This window comes from Acartia tonsa, chromosome 9, assembly GCF_053477335.1.
Source record: "Acartia tonsa isolate MP-2025a chromosome 9, ASM5347733v1, whole genome shotgun sequence".
In the NCBI taxonomy this organism is placed as follows: domain Eukaryota; kingdom Metazoa; phylum Arthropoda; class Copepoda; order Calanoida; family Acartiidae; genus Acartia; species Acartia tonsa.
This window is the reverse complement of record NC_137268.1, coordinates 39,932,755-39,952,313: the sequence shown is the minus strand read 5'-3', so window position 1 is coordinate 39,952,313 and position 19,559 is coordinate 39,932,755. Positions and strand designations below refer to the sequence as shown.

Here is a 19,559-nt window from a genome sequence, read left to right as displayed (position 1 = left end):
TTGCTACGAAGGCATGTTTTTTTTCATTTCATACATACATAAAAGACAGCTGTAAACAGTATATTTTCTTAGTAGAAAGCTTTGCGGAATCAGAATTAATTACCCAAAAATTTCGTTTAAATTTGAAAGCTTAGTAACGAGGTGGATTCTTAAAAAATAAGTTAGGCTGGCTACTCGCTGGTGAGGCAAAATTATTTTTGTGAAAAATCATCCAAAATCGAATAAAATAATTTACAAAAATTAAATAAAATCTTAAAGGGTTATTAACATATGATTTTGTTTAATTTTTGTAGATTTTTAATGTGCTTTTGGATGATTTTTCACAAAAATAATTTTGCCTCACTATCGAGTAGCGAGTCTATAATTTCTTAAGAATCCACATCAGCTTGAGTCGAAAGTAAACAATACTTTTGTCTGCTAGAAATGTTCCTTCTTAGATTTGTCGAAAAAATGGTTCAGAATATGCTTCTATTCTTCTATTTCTATTGTTTTTAGCTACGTAAAAACTTCGCCGTCGATTGCATTTTTAAAAATAAAATTCACAACCGCTAAAAATTCATTTATTAATCACAAAAATTGCATAACGCTGAAACGTCAAAAATAGAACTTGTAGAACATTCAAACCTTTAAAAAATATACTTCATTGTAAAAACACCATGTAGAAGCGAAGCAGCAAATAATTGAAGCGGTCAGATTGGTCGGAATAGGGGGAGGGACAGTTGAAGAGAATATAAACGGGTAACAAAGGGGAAGGGTTTAAGGGGGCCCATATGGCCGGGTGGACATGACTAATTTAATAATTCTTAATTTAGTTTTGAATTGATTTTGATCAGTTTAATTTGTGTTTTACCGTTTGTGATTTTACTAACCAGTGAGAAAAGGTGTTCCTGAATATGGATACTATTACTGGTAACATCTTTTTATATTATTTTACTTACATCATTTTTGGGATACTTTTTTTTATACCTTATGATATTAAACTTTTAATAATTTGGTTATTTTAATGACAAATTTCAAATTCAAAACGTTTTTTAAAAGTCGTACACATTGATTTATTAAACTTAATGTCTTTGTTATTTTATTATTTCAAAATAAACTACAACATTTTCATGATTATTAAATTGTTTTGAAGTTATTTGATAATTTTTCTTTTACATTGTTACCTTAATTAACTGAATACTTTACAAAAAATTTGTGTTTTTAAATATTGAATTTTTAGACGAAGGTACGATGACGAGCCTGGAGCCTCCTGTAGTGGCTCATAATCTACCTGACCTAACCCCACCAGACTCCAGGGAGTGTAGTAACTCTCCACCCTCCAGTTCTGCTACCACACCCTCACCTAATAAGGTAAGATTTTTTTGCAGTATAACTTCAAAACCGATGGATATCCACTTTATTAGATCCACATCTAAGTCATACTGAAAAAAAACATGATTATCATTCTTTCCCAGACATTTATTTTGCATATCAAAAAACTGCATTTTGTGTTTTACATTTTTGTTGAATTATGAGTATTTTAAGCCGGAGAATAGAAAAAAAATTGCCTTATAGTTTTTTTTTTCTAAACAGAAATTATGCTACTTTGTGATGCTATATTTAACTCTGCCCACAGGGCGGAGACCCCTTCCCGATTTTGTATTGGTTATTTGAACTCTGCTAATAGCGTTGGGAATTTAGACACAGCCTAGTCCCTCGTAAAGAACAGCAATCAGGTATATTCCATTTCGTGGCAACGCCTCTTAAGGGGCGTTTCGTCGTATTTTTACAGTAACAATTCGAAAAAACGACAAAACGCCCTTTCAGAGGCGTTGCCACCAAATGGACTATATCCAAGCAATCCAATTACTACCAGACGAAAAGGGTCTCTACCACTTGGGGCAGGTGGTTGTCTGGATCATCTATATCTATACATTTATTTTTTCTATTGCAGGCAATGATGTTCCACGCCCCTAGAAGACCAGCTCTAGGCCAGGAAGGAAGGCCTATAGCTTTGAGAGCTAATCATTTGGAGGTAAAGAGTTTATAGTTTGGATCAAATATTTATAGCATCGTATTATAGGCATCTTTCCGCTGATAATAAAATGATAAATTAATTCTTGTTTTGTTGACCCCGAGAAACTGAAGTCTTAGGCCAACTAAACTATCTTATTATTCATGGAAAATTGTCTGTAACACGATACGAGAAATGTTTTTTTTTTCAGTATGGCTCAGAACCGGTTCTAATCCAGCGGAAATTAATTGGTTTCGAAGCCATACTGGAAAGTACTTGAAACTTTTGATTGTCAAGTTAGATGAAAAGTTTGACATTACTTGATCGGTGCCAATTTTACTTATAAACGACTAACATTTCCATAGATGACGTAGCTTTTAACATTTTAATTTAAAAGTTAAAAATGTTAACATTAAAGCTTTTTTTGCGTGCTAATATAAATTTGTCTTTTTTTCCAAAAGAGTCCCCTATATTAAAGTCGTTTAAAAGTCTATTTGAAATACGTCATCGACTAAGATAAAATGACGAATGAATTTAACCTAGTTATACAGTTGTTTTGTTCTTTGTAATATATTTTTGTGACATATTTCCTGGTTCCCAGAATTTGTTCAGTTCACTTGTACACATTAATAAACAAGTATAGCTTGCACAAAGTATTCTATAAAACTTAGGTTCTGTATTTTATCTACTTTAGTTATTTCTAAAGCTGCTTTAAAGCTTAAAGCTGCTTTAAAGCTTAAAGCTGCTTTAAAGCTTAAAGCTGCTTTAAAGCTTAAAGCTAATTTGGATTTTAACTGATAGTAATATATTGTGCAAGAAAAAATTTAAACAATAGAAAATGTTTTGACAAAATACAAAGATTTGAAAACATAGTATGATAAAGAGTAAGTTAAAGAGTAGCTGTTCTCAGAGAGGAAGGAGACATTGAGCTGTTTATTTCTCTAGTTACAACTTGTAAGAACTTTTATTGAATTTGATTGGTTGGTTCATTAAGCCAAGCATCTAAACGCTTCAATAACTAACTGTATAATATCGAGAAGGGTAATTTTGTTGGAGATCCACATTACACACCAATATTTCGGCCTTTGTCTTATCTTTAGATACCTGAGCTCCTCTACTAATAAAACTATTTGAATATCCATCATTTTAAATTTATGTAATTACTCTTACATTATTAATCATGTTTTACTTGTTATAAAAATTACATATATTGTTTTTCAGGTATCAGTTCGACCTGGATATATTTATCAATACAAGCTGTCCTTTACACCCTCTGGTTGTCCCAGGTACAATGCTTATATTTAAGATACAGGATGTCTGTCTGTGTGTACCGAAGATCTCTCTAACCGCTGAACTGATATGGTTCTTCGTTAATGTAGATTCTTATAGGCCCTGTTTTGGGGCAGGGTACAACCACACTTTCAAGAGAAATCGCCCGTAGTAAAAAAATAACCCCCCGGTCCCCAAATTTTATTCCTTTTCCTTTCAAAACTAAAATTGAAATTGGAGGAGGGGGGGGGGGGAGCATTTGCGACTCCCCCCTCCACCACCTAATATTTTTTCAAGTAATGGACACACTAACACAATCTAGTTAATGTTCATTTTATACTCTTAAAAAAAACAAATTAAAAATAAATTTACATAAAATTTATGTGCGTCAATTCATATAAACATTTATTTACAATTATTCTACAAACAATATTTTTAAATATAATAAAACAAAAATGCCACTATGCATAAAAGCGAAGTTTACATATTCTATTATATAAGTTTTTCTTCAGGCAATTATTTCGGTATCTTAACGAGTTCGTTTTAATGACACATTTCAACGACATATTTCAACAATCATATATGATGTTCAGTAAAACATAATTTGTTTAGGCGTGTAAATAGAGATAGTGAAAACTATGGTTGATGCCTATACCCCAATATGGCGCAATATCCAAGTAATAATATATCCATTATATTTTGTTTAGGCGTGTAAATAGAGAGATAGTGAAAACTATGATTGATGCCTATTCCCCAATATGACGCAATATCCAAGTAATAATATATCCATTATATTTTGTTTAGGCGTGTAAATAGAGAGATAGTGAAAACTATGGTTGATGCCTATACACCAATATGGCGCAATTCGGCAGGTAAACAAATTTTAAACAGCATAAAATGCATGGATCTTAAAGGATAAGACAATGGATGATAATTTGATACACTTTAATAGCATATTTAACAATGTTATGACTTCTTATTGGTTAATATGTTTCTAATTCTAACCTTATTGGAACAAAGTACCCAAAGTTTTTTGAGCCAACGAATTATTAAATTTTTTGACTCGATAAATTTAACTATTATTAAAAAGTTGAATGTAAAGATTAAACTTTTCTTCTTAGGTCCAATTCTGCCTGTGTATGATGGTAGAGACAGCCTATATACAATGGAACCATTACCTAGTGTCACTGATAACGAAAAGGTAATACAAAATAATTAACATATTTCGGAGCGTAATATTAGTTGAGGTAGTAGGAAATTAGAGAAAAAATTGTTTAAATTCACACTTAAAACATAAATCTAAACATTAGATTAGCCTAAAACCACCTATATCTATATAAGCTTTTAAAAGTGAAATCTTAAGCTACACTACTATGAATAAATCAATTTTGTCTTTTAACAAAGTTCTTTGATCAAGAAAGTAAGAGTGTATTTTTCATTTTTTACCCTCGGCCTACTCTAATCTAATTAAAAGGATGCTGTAGGATGGCAAGGATAGGTGACAAATATCCAATTTAGGCTTATTAGATCATATCCTTATATCATACAAATTTGATTTATTTGATTGTATACATACAGGTATCTCTGGAAGTAACCTTAGCAGGCCCGGATGGCAGAGAAAGACTGTTCACTGTTGATATCAAGTTTGAGGTACTTAAAATCTTATACCAGCTGATGTGCTCCCAGCATTTAGGGGCCCTGTATTTAAAGAGTGTAATTAGGAAGGAGAAAATAAGTCTAAAACCACACTGGGACCTTTATGAAGCTTTCCTAGAAAGAAGAACGCAGTCAACAAAATCTTAAGCTTCAGAAATATATGATAGGATATCTCCTAGACAAGAAACTTAAATAAAATCTGCCTTAGCGCACAAGTAGATCGGCTTTTGAGATATTAAGTCACATTTGGAAGCACTAACATACATATACATCTTTTATGTAGTATGTTCTCCAGGGGCACTTATGATTTCGGGGGTTGCGATCCTCAATTTTCATCTGAATAAAGAAAAGTAAAAAAAATGATTCCCTGGCATATGAGAAGCTTCACTGTAAAGGAGAACCGTATTGGTCTAGATCAGCTACAAACACTCACACACACACAAACATCCTGTTACTATTATAACAGAATAATTGAAACTCCTAAAATATATTTTTAGCACAAGATATCTCTGTATGATTTGCTGTCAAGTATTGAAGGACGCGCCAGGGATGTTCCTGAGGACGCCTCTTTTGCCATAGGTAATATTATTTGAAATTTGTTCGAATCCATTTTTATCAATAAGTTTTTCAATAAATGATTCCTTAAGATTAAACCAAGATATAATTTTTTTTATCTATTATGTATTTGCTGATAAAGGTAGATTTTTCATATTATATTTAATAAGGATTTATATTACACCTTTCCATGTGTCCAGGAACGCTTCCCCCCCCCCTCTCATCTACTATCTACTTTCCTTTAGTTACTGTACACAACAAGTTTTATGCTGACAGGCGCCTGGGTGGGTGGTAAAGTAATCTAATTTTAAGGGTTATAAACCTACATATTTAAAGGTGGTTTCAATGGGTTCAGTGGCTGACAAAATAGATTCTAAGTAAATATTTAGATGTTGTATTGCGCCATCTACCGAGTATGATGTACACTCCAGTTGGACGATCTTTCTTCTCCCCTCCAACCAACTACTATCACCCTCTGGGAGGTGGTAGAGAGGTAGGAATTTAGATTTAACACAAGAATGACAATACTTAAGTAGCGAAACACCAAAAAATGAATAAACAAACGGCGAAGCTGGGTTATAGTGCATATGTTCAGTTCTTATAAAAATCAATAAGAAAGTATAGGATATTTCATAGAAAAGTACGAAACCTTTACAAACTAGTATTTATGTTTTTTAAAGAATGACCAACAGAATAAGTAAATTATGTACTGAATGCTAGTCGGAAATATAAACACAGCCAAGTCGCTAAAAAATAGCAGAAAGCAATTTGCTAGCAGATGAAAAAGGTCTCCTCCACTTGGGCTATGTACTTGTCTAGGTTATACATCTGTAGTTATACGTTTAATCATTCAGGTATGGTTTGGATTCCATCAATCTGTGCGCCCGTCCCACTGGAAGATGACCCTTAATATAGATGTGTCTGCCACTGCCTTCTATAAGGCACAGCCAGTCATCGACTTCATGGCCGAGCTGCTCGATTTGAGGTAATGGATATATTATTACTTGGATGTTGCACCATATTTTCATGTGACACTCGTAGCTGTCCCCCATTCACCCTTTTCACCCTATTCCCTGCCCTCTTACTGAATGTACGAAGTGTTCAATAATTGATGTCCATGTTGTATACGACAAAGCCAAAATTGTATTAAAATTTTGTCAAAAATGATCCATGTGACGTAATAAAAATGAGGATTATCCAACTTTTTCTTAGGCGTTTTCTTTCACACTTCTCCTCTCATCTCCCTCATTTTTTTTACGTCACATGAATCATTTTTGACAAAATTTGAACACAATTTGGGCTTTTTCATTGTATACGCAAGTAAAGATGTGAATAATAGACCTTGTCCTGATTTTGAATTGGGTCTTTAAAACCAGCTAATAGTGTCTGAAATATAAACACAGCTGAGTCCATACCTAAGAACAGAAACCAATTTGCTAGCAGACGAAAAGGGTCTCCATCACTTGGGCAGGGTCTTGATTATACATCCATAATTTTGCATTTATTATAGAAACATTGACAGTGAAAGTATTCAGCTGAATGATACCCAAAGAGCCAGATTGTCTAAGGAGTTAAAAGGTTTGAAGATTGAAATCACCCATTCACAGATTCCTAGGAAGTATAGAGTATGCAATCTTACTAGAAGGTAATTATCTAGATTTTTATTGTGTAGTATCTGTATTACTGAATAAGATATGATGTACGCTGCTATTAGATTAAATAGATTGAAAGTATACTTAGACCTCTCAAAATTTTTGCCCATTTTATATTCTTCAAATTTTAAAAACTTAGGTATTTTCTTACATTTATCATGTAAATATCATTTAAGAAATATGTTAATGATTAATTTTTAATGTAAGCTTGACTCTAACAAAACAATCATGATTATTTTATAAATTTCTTTCTCGTATTCCTTTGAATCCAGTGGATAGGAACCTGTTCTCATCCATACGAAAAAACTATGTATAGCATCGAATTATATCCAGCTTTCTACGAATCTAAAAAGGCACCGGCTAAAAAAACTGGTTTTAATATCATAATTGATATTCTATTCCGCGGAAAGCCGTTTATAATACGATGCGAGAAATAACTATTCGAGCATTGCTTCCGTAGGATTATAACCGATCCTCAGCCTTACAGAAGATGTATAGCATTTTATAACAGACAAATTTCACAAAAATTGAAAAAAATAATATAAAATTTATACCGGTTTTGTTAGTTTGTTCTTTCAATTTTTATATCATAATTTTTATTTTAATATCCGCGGAAAGCTGTCTTTGATATGATGCGATAAATAACTCTTGCAGGTCTGCTCAGCTGCAGTGCTTCCCCTTACAGCTGGAGAATGGGCAGACAGTCGAGTGCACAGTGGCCAAGTTCTTCATGGACAAGTATAGGTACATATATTTGTAAATGGTTACAGGGTGTGTGCCAAGGGGAGTGCATAGTTGCCAAGTTCTTCATGGACAAGTATAGGTACATATATTTGCATAGATGTCCAAGGGGGGGGGGGTAGTGGGGTAATTAACCCCCCAAAAATTTTTGATTTTAAATTTTTACCCCCCCCCCCAAATAAAAAAAATACCTCTATGAAATAAAGATTACCCCCCCCCTTAACCTCCAAATTTATTTTCAAAATTTTACCCCCCCCCCCCAAATAAAAAAGCTTGGACGCCCCTGTATATTTGTAAATGGTTAACTCACAAACAAAATATGAATTGATTTTAGACATTACAAATTTTTGTAAGCATGTTTGCTCTTTTCAGATGACAATGCGAAAATATTTGCATAATCAAATGTATGACTGATTGATAAATGCGGTTTTGCCAAGGGGGGTCTTAACCTTAAGGGGAATTAGAAAGAGGAAGGCTGTCCTATCAAATTTTAAAATCAACTATCTACAAACCTCTTACGCACGCGATTGGTTACATCCTAAATTCTATTTTTTTTGACAATTTTTAATATCTTGGGGCTCTGCATTTGAAAGGATATGGAAGGAAAAAAATATAACTCTAAAAATAAAAAGGCCTAAAACGATTCCAGGAGACTCCCCTAAATCTTCCTTAATTTAATTATTTGCATTACTTTTTATCTGTAGGATGAGATTAAAGTATCCAGGATTGCCCTGTCTCCAAGTTGGACAAGAACACAAGCATACCTATCTTCCTATGGAGGTCAGTTTTACCTTTTTAGTATCTAAATCGATATATTACTACTTGGATGTTGCACCAAATTTTCATGTACTCTGATAAAGATACTAGCAACTGGCCAAAGAAATGATGCCCCCATTAAATCACCCCCTTCCTTACTACTGGATGAACGATCTGACCAATAAATAAGGTCTAAATTAGCAAGCTAAATTGACACAAATTTTCAATGTCAATATATCCATTTATATCCTAAATCCATTACTTTCAAATATAATTATCTATAATACAAAGTAGCTTGATGTCTGTCCGTCTGACCGTCTGTCCGTCTGTCCGTCTGTCTGTCTGTCCCTTAATATCTCGGTAACCACTGAACCGATCGGATTCTACTCTTCAGGGAATATACCTACTGGTCCTGTGGTGGTTGTAGGCTATTTTCTTGGGGGGTGGGACACCCCAAACCCCCCCAAAAATAAAAAAAATCCAACCCCCCCAATTTTTTTTTTTACATTTTTTGTAAAATCTCAGTAACTGCTGATCAAATTGGGCTCTACCCTTCTGGGAATATACCTACTGGTCCTCTGGTGGTTTTAAGCTATTTTCTTGGGGGGTGGAACACCCCAACCCCCCCAAAAATAAAAAAATCCCCACTTCCAAAATTTTTTTTAAAATTTTTTTTTTAAAATTTTTTTTAAACAAAAACCAGTAATTGGGGTGGGGGAACCCCACTGCAACATGGGGTGAAGCCCCCATGAATCCCCCCCCCCCCCGAAAAAAAAATCTAAATATTTTTTTTTAAATTTTAATTTTTTGTGTATGCGAACAACCTAGGTCTAATTTTTACGAATTGAAATTTTTGTGTATATGGCAAACAACCTGGGTTTAATTTGTACAAATTAAAATTTTTGTGCATAAAGCGCACAACCTGGGTTTAATTTTACCACAGAGTAATTAAACAAAGAATAATTTTTTGAATATTTCTATTAAGGAGGGTTGACTTCCCAAAACTATATAGGGCGAAGCCCCTAGAGGCTAGGGGCGAAGCCGCTAGTAAACCCATAAAGAGCAATGAGAAAGTCTATAGTGTAGAATAAATCTTAGTCAGTAGCCTCTAAATTGGCTAAAATTACTTGGATTTATAAAGAAGGAATCTTAAAATAAGGCTTTGCCTGTTAACCTCGTAAAACCGAAGTCCCGGCTAACAAAAGTAAAACTAGAATCTATTATTTTTATGTTAATATTTGTGGAAAATATACGATGCTATACATGATTTTTCAATATGACTGAGAATCGATTTTAATCCAGCGGATATTAGGTATTAAATCATACTGGAAATTAAATTCCAAATGATATTATTGGCTTAGGGTAATTTTTGGAAGATTATCTTATTACAGTAAAGAAATATTTAATTTTGAATCTAGGTATGTCGTATAGTGCCAGGACAACGGTGCCTGAAGAAGCTTACAGACATGCAGACATCCACTATGATCAAAGCTACGGCTAGGTCTGCTCCTGACAGAGAAAGAGAAATCAGGTAAATAAAATAGGAGCATTTATACCGAAAGAAAAAACACAATAAACTTTATATAGCCAGTCAGACAATTTAATTGAATTTTTTTAATAGCAACAAATTATTGCCCCATTTCGTGTGGTAATTTTTTGATAAAATTAAAATTTCTAATTAGAATGCAGTTAGAAAGTTACTCTATAATTCACTATGTCTGTCAGTTTGCTGTGGGAAATTTTCAGTGCAGATTCCTATGTGCATTGTTTTGTCTGTCATACTTTTTGATGCCATCCTTGTTAAAAGGCTTAGAGAAATTACCAAAAACATTTTTGATAGTAAATATATTTTAGGAATCTGATTCAGAAGGCAGACTTCAATAACGATCCCTTTATCAAAGAATTTGGCCTGGAGGTGTCCACCCGCATGATGGAAACCCAGGGGCGTGTCCTTAACCCTCCCAAGCTGGAGTACGGGGCTAGGAACTCTAGGACGTTCACCATCCCCTCCCAGGGGGTGTGGGATATGAGGGGAAAGCAGTTCTTCCAAGGGATGACTATAAAGGTATACATAAACTATTAAATATTATCAGGGCTCTTACTTGATTGATTGATTAGCCATAGTTTCTTGGGGTTTAGGCCTAAGTAGTCATGGAGTAGGCTGAGACACTCTTGTTTAGCCACTAGGGCTATCAAGCTCCACTCTATACATTTGATTAGTTTGTGTGTAAATTAAAATTGTATGAGCTAACATACAAGAAGATTGTTTTAATGAGGATTTTTTGTCTGTATCTTAAGCTCTTATTAACGACTGATCAGAATGGGTTCTCTTTTATTTTAGGAAATCTTGACATTGGTCCTGTGGTGGTTTTAGGCTATTTTATTTTCAAATTTATGACAGGGGATAGTTTTTTTCTAGCTCCCTCTGCCCCTACAAATACAAATCCCCTAGATAAGGGGACGTAGTCGCTAGTGTATTAATAAGGAACTAAAAAAGTAAATTAATTTGTCTGTTGGTTGATTGTCTCGTCTGTAATGTAGTTATGAATATTTATATTTTCCATTCATTCTTTATGGTAGCGAAGCTATAAATTTACATATTTGATGTCCGTCCGTCTTTAGTCAGTCAGTCTTTCAGTCCGTGCATAACGCTATTGATGTAATGTGATAGACTCTGCTGCTATCTAAGATATACTGCGTATTTTTTTCAACTTACTCTGTCCTTCGGACTAACGGCCATGCTATGAAAGACAAATAGATTTTTTAATACGGTTTTTTATTTAATCTTACGATTCTTTTTTTCACTTCACCCTCTCATACTTTTTATGTGTATTAAGTATAATAGAATTTTGTTAACAAATTTTATTTCTGTATTAAGTGCTCTGTTTTTAAGGATTGGGCTATAGCCTGTTTTACTCCGCAGCAGTCGGTGAAGCCCCAGGACCTGAAGAACTTTGTTGACCGGCTGACTCAAATCTCATCTGACCTTGGCATGCGCATCCTGAGAGAACCATGCTTCTGTAAATATATTCATGATGCTACTAATGTCCAGCCTATGTTCAACTATCTCAAGTAAGACATAAAAAGATAAATATAGAATGGATTTATAGAGATGAATATTAGATGGGTGGATAGTTTAGCTTCAAATTGATGTTACTTAAGCCTATAAATCTTTTAATTCATGGATCTTGATTGACAATTGATAAATTGATGAATATCATTCTATTTTTAATGTTGAAATCTTGCTATTGCTATCAAGGAGAACCACATCAGTTCAGCAGATCTTGACGGATACTGACAGACACACAGACAGAAAATTGTTACTTCTATAGAGGATTTAATAACATTATTTTTCAGGAATGAGTACAAGGACCTTCAGTTGATTATAGTGGTGCTACCAGGCAAGACTCCAGTCTATGCGGAGGTCAAGAGGATGGGTGACAGTGTCCTAGGCATTGCTACTCAGTGCATCAAGGTTATTCATTACACTCATTATAACTTATTTATAGTATTTCAATATATGTATAATATGCCCGTATAGTATTTCAATATACAGGGTGGGGCAAATAAGACCGGACAAATTCTAACTTCTTAACAAATAAACATAAAATCGTCAATTTTAAAGATTTTATTGAATTTTAAAAACTGGCAAGGAAAATAGGTATATGACTATAAGATTATTCAATAAAATCGCCACCAGCCTTAATCACCGCCACTACCCGCCTCCTCAACCGCCGGCAGGTCCAGGTCAAAATGTACCTGTCCAAGCTGGCGTAGTTCTCCTTGATTGTGGCAATGAGGAAGGTCTTTGTGGTATGGGCACGTCTATTGGGGCATGCTTCAAAGTAGCCACAGGCCCAAAAGTCCATTAAATTAAGATCAGGCTGCTGGGAGGCCATATTTCCTTAGGAACGTGAGTAACCGCAGGATCCAAATTCGCCCAACTTTCAAGCTACCCTTAGACACGGAGGCTCTTATTTGGACCACAGTTGAGCTAGAACGGCGTTCTTTACCTTTTCGAAAATGGCATGACGTTTTAGCTAGGGTTGTCAATGCAACCCATGTCAAAATCTGCCCCGTTTCACTTTGCTGGAGTACTACGGCCAAGCCATTTCTGATAGAGCTCTAGTCTTTTCTAGTGTCTTACTTATGTATCTAACAGTATCCCCAGAAGGTTGCATAACTCTACCTCACCTACAGATGGGCTGAGGTCAGATTTAGTGGGCCCTAGTCGAGAATCCAGATTAAACCACTGGCGCATTTGGAATCTGCCTTTTTAAACATATGCGCGGCTAGCTCGTTGTCCAAAGATTTTTTTGTGCTTAAAGGTCATTACCTAAGCTTTTTATAGTGTGGTAAAACGTGCTGATTGGTCAAGTAGTTTTGGCGCTATGGCCGTTTAAAGTTTGTCCGGTCTTATTTGCCCCACCCTGTATGTATAACGATGGATGTATAACATAGACAACTACCTGGCTAAAGTTGTGGGAACCTTTTTTCGTCTGGATAAATTTAAAAGACTTATATACACGTGTAAATCATACTAGCCTTAAGGTGAAAAAAAGTGTGGGGTTATTAAACACCACCCAGAAAAATAGATTAAAACCTTAGATTAGAACCTATATGTATATTCTCTGAAAAGCTCGCCTAATTGGTTCAACGGTTAACGAGGTATTGAAACTTTGGACAGGCATTTTTCTAATATTTGTATTACAGATTATTGTCAATAACAATATAAAACAATTTAGAGAAAGAATGATTTATGATAGAAAAAAACTATTTTAGTCCAAGAATGTGACAAGGACGACAGCTCAGATGTTATCCAACCTGTGCCTGAAGATCAATGCCAAGCTCGGAGGCATCAACACTATTCTGGTTCCAGAAAATAGACCCAAGATTTTCAGGTAAACTACAGGATTTATTCTACTATATTATTATTAGCAGGGATCTAAAGGGATAAGACAATGGCCAATAAATTGATGTACATCCCCAATACACACAAATTTAACCTTCCTTTAAATTAAAATTAGTAGTTGAAACGTTTGAACACGCAACTTAATAAAACTAAACAATCGAAATTCAGTAAAAGTCCCAAAAGTTATTAGGCCAACAAATCATAAATATATATTGCAAAACTTTGGGGACTAGAGCAATAATGCAGAAAGAATCTTTACGAAAAATAGTCCTATAAAGGTTTTATTAGAAACAATTTAATTTATTTTAGAGAGCCTGTGATTTTCATGGGGGCGACAGTGACCCACCCCCCAGCTGGGGACAACAAGAAGCCAAGCATAGCTGCCCTGGTGGCCTCTGTAGATGGTCATCCTAGTGCCTACAGTGCTGTTGTCAGAATTCAACAGGTAATATTACTAGATTTTCATGTTCTCCTATAAAATAAAACTCGCAGCGGGCTAAAATAACGATCCTCCAATCCAACTCCCTTTCTACATATATAACCTCCTACTGGATGAACTAACTGACCAATGAATAATATCCATGTTGGTAATCTAGATTGACGACAACTTTTCCCCTTTTCATTATATCCATGTATATTCTATATCTATTTTAAGATATTTTTGTAACTACATATTTCTTTAATTGAGAAGTGTAATTATTAGGCAAGAAAAGATGTGATCAACAGCCTGACTTCTATGGTGAAGGAATCATTAGTCAGCTTCTACAGAAGAACTGGTTTCAAACCTCACAGGTGATTATCATGGAGGAAGGCGACATTGGTCTGTTTATTAAATAAGGTCACAACGTTTTCTTATTCGTTGGCTTTGGTAGCTTTAATTGAATTTTTATTGGTTGGTTCATTAAGTTGAGTGTCAACCCCTGATTTTAATCTACATAAGAGGTAATTATGGGTTGCATCATTGAGGATGTTTTATCGACCATTGTCTTATACCTTGAGATCCCTTTGTGACAATACTTACTACAAATTTGAAGTAAATATTATATTTATAATTAAAAAAATATTATACTTATTAATATTTAAGTTTTGTGCTAGTTTTAACAATATCATCACATGCATTGTCCAACCCCGAGTTAATGCAATTTAATTCTTAGGTATGAAATCGACAAAAGCTTTCCTAAAAAATAGCTATTTTACTGAAATTCATATCATGTTAAAAAGGTCTTAATTTAATATTAAGGATAATTCTGTATCGTGATGGAGTATCTGAAGGACAATTCAATACTGTCCTGCAACATGAACTTCTGGCTATCAGGTTAGATACATTTTATATATGTACAATAAATACACATAAATAATTTTCCAATTTAACAATCACAAATTCTCATTAAGTAAAATATGTATTGGTCTTTTTATGACTGAAATACTGATGGACTTAGTAAATTTAATTTTGGACGCTCATTTATTAAGGGATACACTAACCTTTTCAGCCGCCTATTTATCTTTAACATTTGCCGAGAAATTAAAGTTTCCCCAATTCCTTTTTTTTTTTACAGACAGAGAAGTATAATTACAGAGCAGCTTCACTATTCAGTAGCAAACGATATAATATTACTTGGAAGTTGCACCAGCTTTTCATGATGCTCGCAGGTGGCTAAAATAGCTATACATCCCATTTAACCTATCCCCTCCCCTCCTGCTGGATGAACGAACTGTCCAATAAATGAGTTCCATTATAATAATCTAAATTGTCGACAAAATTTCCCCTGTCATTTTATCCAAGTATATTATATCCATTGTAGGAAATCCTGTATGGAGCTGGAGGAGGGATACCGTCCTGGTATCACCTTCATAGTTGTCCAGAAACGGCACCACACCAGGCTGTTCTGTGCAGATCAGAGAGATCAATCTGGAAGGTAAGTTGTCATAATAAATTTATAGTCACATGGACCTTACACCAGATTTTTATTTACTCTAATAATGTGGAACTTTACCTTCAGTATATTTTTTGCAGTGATTTTATGGGAAAAGATAATAGGGGGCGTAAAATTTATATACATCCCTAATGATAAACAAAATATCCCCTTATGTAGATGAAAATTACTAACATGTTCTAATTAAAATTTTTGTATTACCGATAAAGTACAAAGCTTTGAGTACAAATGCAATGTCCAATGTCCACCCCCTCCCTTTCCTTCATATTGTCAAAAAAATAATAATTAAACTATTTAGATCTGGGAACGTGCCTGCTGGAACTACAGTTGATTCCAACATCACCCATCCTACAGAGAATGACTTCTACCTGTGTAGCCATCAAGGCATCCAGGTAAAAATTTTCTATCCAAAATCTTAGACACAATCTAATAATCTTTGACGTCCAAGATTTGTCTTTTGAAGGGGGTAACATTATGTTCAAAAGGTTTGAGGGGGAGGGGAGAATTTAGAAATTAATGAAAAATTTAAGGCTGGGTTGATTGAGGTTTTTTTTTTAAAGTTTGAGAGTGGTTTTTTCCCCCTCATGGAAGTCTATCTAACATTTATTTCGTTTTAACCTTAGATTTCAAACATTTAAACTTAGATAAATATTATTTTTATTTTTTAAAGATGATTCTATATCCTATTTTAATATTGAATCACATTATTTAGATAGTTTGTACGCACTATGGTAGGTTCTGACGTAAGTAAACTTGTCTTTGACTTTACAGTGTTGGCATAGTTATTTCTCGCATCGTTTTAATCTTATGATTGTACATTTCTATATTCGTAGAAAGCTGGATATAATACGATGCTAGACATAGTTTTTTTGTATGGATGAGAACCGGTTCCTATCCACCGGATTCGAATAAATACGAGAAAAACTATTTATTTGTCCACATCAGAACTTTTGGATAATTGATAATTGTACTTGTTTCAGATTGTTTTTAAATAGGACCCATCTCTGATTATTACTGACAATCCTTAATTGTAGGGTACCAGCCGTCCCTCGTACTACAGATGCCTATGGGATGATAACAGTTTGACCGCTGATGAGCTGCAGACTCTCACCTATCAGCTTTGTCATACCTATGCCAGGTATGTCAGGTTTTCACTTCCCCTCCCTCAAGTTTCAATTGTAGTTTTTTTTTCATAAGGATGGGAAGTCAATTAGTCTTTCAGCGACGATTAAAAATATTTTTGGTATTTATTGGTGATTCTTCTAGGAAGGGTGGCGGAACCATCCCCAAAATTAGTTAAAAACTTTCCCATAACTTATGAGAAATATATTGTAAAGGAGATCTATATCGATTCAGCGGTTAGTGAGATCCTTCGGTACTCACAGAAAAAGATCCTGTAGAAAATGCCTCTATTATCCATAGGACTTATGTTTATGCATCAATTAGTTTCATGTAATTAAGTTATGATGTTGTATTGATGAATGTTCTTATCCTTGTTTTTTTCAATTAAGATGTACCCGAAGTGTATCAATCCCAGCACCCGCCTACTACGCGCACCTTGTGGCCATCAGGGCCAGATATCATATCATTGACAAGGAACATGATATTGATACTAACACCTTCGAGAACTGTGATGATACCAGGTCAGATCATTTACTGTTTACTAAGCTATAAAAATTGGAAGGAATTTTAATGAATATAATAGATTTGAAATCTGCATAAAATTTTAAGGAATTTTTATAAAATTCGTTTTTTGTGTAATTCTCTATCTATAAGCGCAAATACAAATTAAATTAAATGATTTTGACATCTTTGATTGGTCGATTGAAAACTATCTGCGCCCTGATTGGAGAAGCTTAAGTGACGTACATCATTCAACCAATTAGAGCGCAGGTAGTTTCCAATCCACCTATCCTATTGGTCAAAATTTATTAACTTAAATTGGATTTGCGCTTTTAAATAATGAATTATATAAAAAACGAATTTTATAAAAAATCCTTAAAATTTTATGCAGATTTCAAATCTATTTTATTCATTAAAATTCTTTTCAATTTTTATAGCTTACTGTTTACCCCACTGACAAATTAAGATTAGAAATCTCCATTTATATAAAGCAGGAAGGTTTTTTTTTGTCTTTAAGATCTTGCAAAGCCTATTTAATTCTCTAATTTGGGGTATCTTAGACTAGATTCTAGGATGGTTTTTAGGCTATTTTATTTAGTCATTTGGTACCCATTCGTTAAAGCTAGGCGTGCATCCGCTGTATAACTATAAAGATTTTGTGTAAATTAAATCATACTAGTTCGAATAATCTCTGAAACATGCTATGTCTGTCTGTCTTAATTCTAGTTAATGTATTTCCTTCAGCGATGTAATAACTTGATTACCTTATCTCAAATTTATAAAGCACCAATAAAAAGTAACCATATAAATACTAAATAGTATTCTTTGTTCAGGTTTATGAGCATTGAGAAGGCAGTACAAGTCCATCAGTACAGCAAGACTGTTATGTACTTTGCTTAAGTACATCAAGCCTATATGTACAGCAAGTCTGCTATGTACTTTGCTTAAGTACAAAAAGACTATCTGTACAGCAAGACTGTTATGTACTTTGCTTAAGTACAAGTCTATCTGTACAGCAATACTATTATGTACTTGCTTAAGCAGTACAAGACTGTTATGTACTTTGCTTAAGTACAAGTTTATCTAACACAAGACTGTTATGTACTTTGCTTAAGTACATTTTTAACTCTACGTTGTGATAAGTACAAGCCTAGAAGTACAACAAAAATATTTTTTCCTTTAGTTATCTCTATTTCATTGTAACTAATGCTGGTTTAGAATCAGGGCTCGGCAGCCGCTGGTAGGCCTAAGAAAATAAGCCTTTTACAATTTAAAAAAAATCAGCTAGAAGTCTAAGCATAAATTTTTTAAATTTTAGGCTTAATCACGGCTGCCAAGCCCTGGTTAGAACATTTTTTTATTTTATTGTCCCTTTACATACAATTATACAATTATATATTCATCTTTATAATTGTAGCTATTTTATCAATTATTTTACAGGAACCAAATAAACATTATTTTTGTATACTTTATTTATATTTTCATATTAATATTTAAGTAGAATGAGTAAGCCAAATTAATTTCCAATAAGACCTAAATAATATGAAATAAGAAGATTTTTGATGTATTTTCCCCAATAAAAAATATTTGATTGTCTAAATAGCTTATTAAATCCAGCTTATATAATAGAAATGTTTTTTTACTTATATAAATTTTGTACTTTACTTTTTTATTGCTTTTCATCAAAATTAGAATGAGTAAGCCTTATTAATTTTAATAATTTCCAAATAATAAGGAAATGAAGAATAAGATTTATGAAATATTTTCTTTAATAAAAATTTTTTTGATTGTCTAAATAACTTATATAAACAAAACTATTTTATTTTAAAATTCTTTTATGATTAGTTGTTTACTTTACTTATTAATTGCTTTATATTGTGAATTCTATTACTGGTGCTTCTATTTGTGAAATAAATTATTTTGATTGTATTAAAATTTTTTATTATTATTAAAGCTACTCAATAATTCTTTATCTTTTTATTTATTAAGTCTAATAATCGATATATTTCATATGGATGTTGCATTAGGTTTATGTACTGTAATAAAGTAGCACTTACAGCTGGCTAACACAATACTTCTTACACCACTTCTTTACCCTATTCCCTCTAATCCTACTGGATGAACGAACTGACCATTAAATAAGCTCCAAACGTATACTTTATCTATTAGTTTAAAATATACAAGCGGCTGCGCCCTTTGAATCTAGGACACTTTATTTGATGGAAATATGGAGGGCATAAAAATAGCTCAAAACCATACCCAGATTTAATTTACAAATACTATCTTCGGACATGTCAGTAGCGAGATACTTATCTACAGATAAAAAAAAGCTTCTTTATAAAATAGTATAGTTAAAACTTTGACTGTTAATAACGATAATGATTTTTTAAAAATCTGGTATAATATTTTATGGCAAAGCTACCTATAGTTTGGCTATCTTAAGAAGCCGAACTAAATATTCAGTCTAG

At 33.5% G+C, this 19,559-nt stretch overlaps 1 protein-coding gene across 1 annotated transcript; it reads left to right on the top strand.

Annotated features, from left to right (window-relative positions):
• The first annotated feature begins 712 nt into the window (after positions 1-712).
• LOC145328905 (protein argonaute-2-like) lies at positions 713-19,118 on the top strand. The gene is made up of 26 exons (XM_080172849.1): positions 713-909; positions 1,220-1,350; positions 1,934-2,014; positions 3,215-3,279; positions 4,067-4,134; positions 4,384-4,463; positions 4,841-4,912; positions 5,416-5,497; positions 5,863-5,966; positions 6,328-6,458; positions 6,984-7,118; positions 7,780-7,869; positions 8,571-8,646; positions 10,041-10,153; positions 10,477-10,687; positions 11,516-11,694; positions 11,980-12,097; positions 13,405-13,523; positions 13,844-13,979; positions 14,238-14,326; positions 14,775-14,849; positions 15,337-15,450; positions 15,767-15,860; positions 16,503-16,606; positions 16,980-17,111; positions 17,925-19,118. The coding sequence occupies exons 1-26, from the start codon at positions 894-896 to the stop codon at positions 17,989-17,991; spliced, it is 2,682 nt and encodes an 893-aa protein (XP_080028975.1). The 5' UTR covers positions 713-893; the 3' UTR covers positions 17,992-19,118.
• The last annotated feature ends 441 nt before the right edge of the window (positions 19,119-19,559 follow it).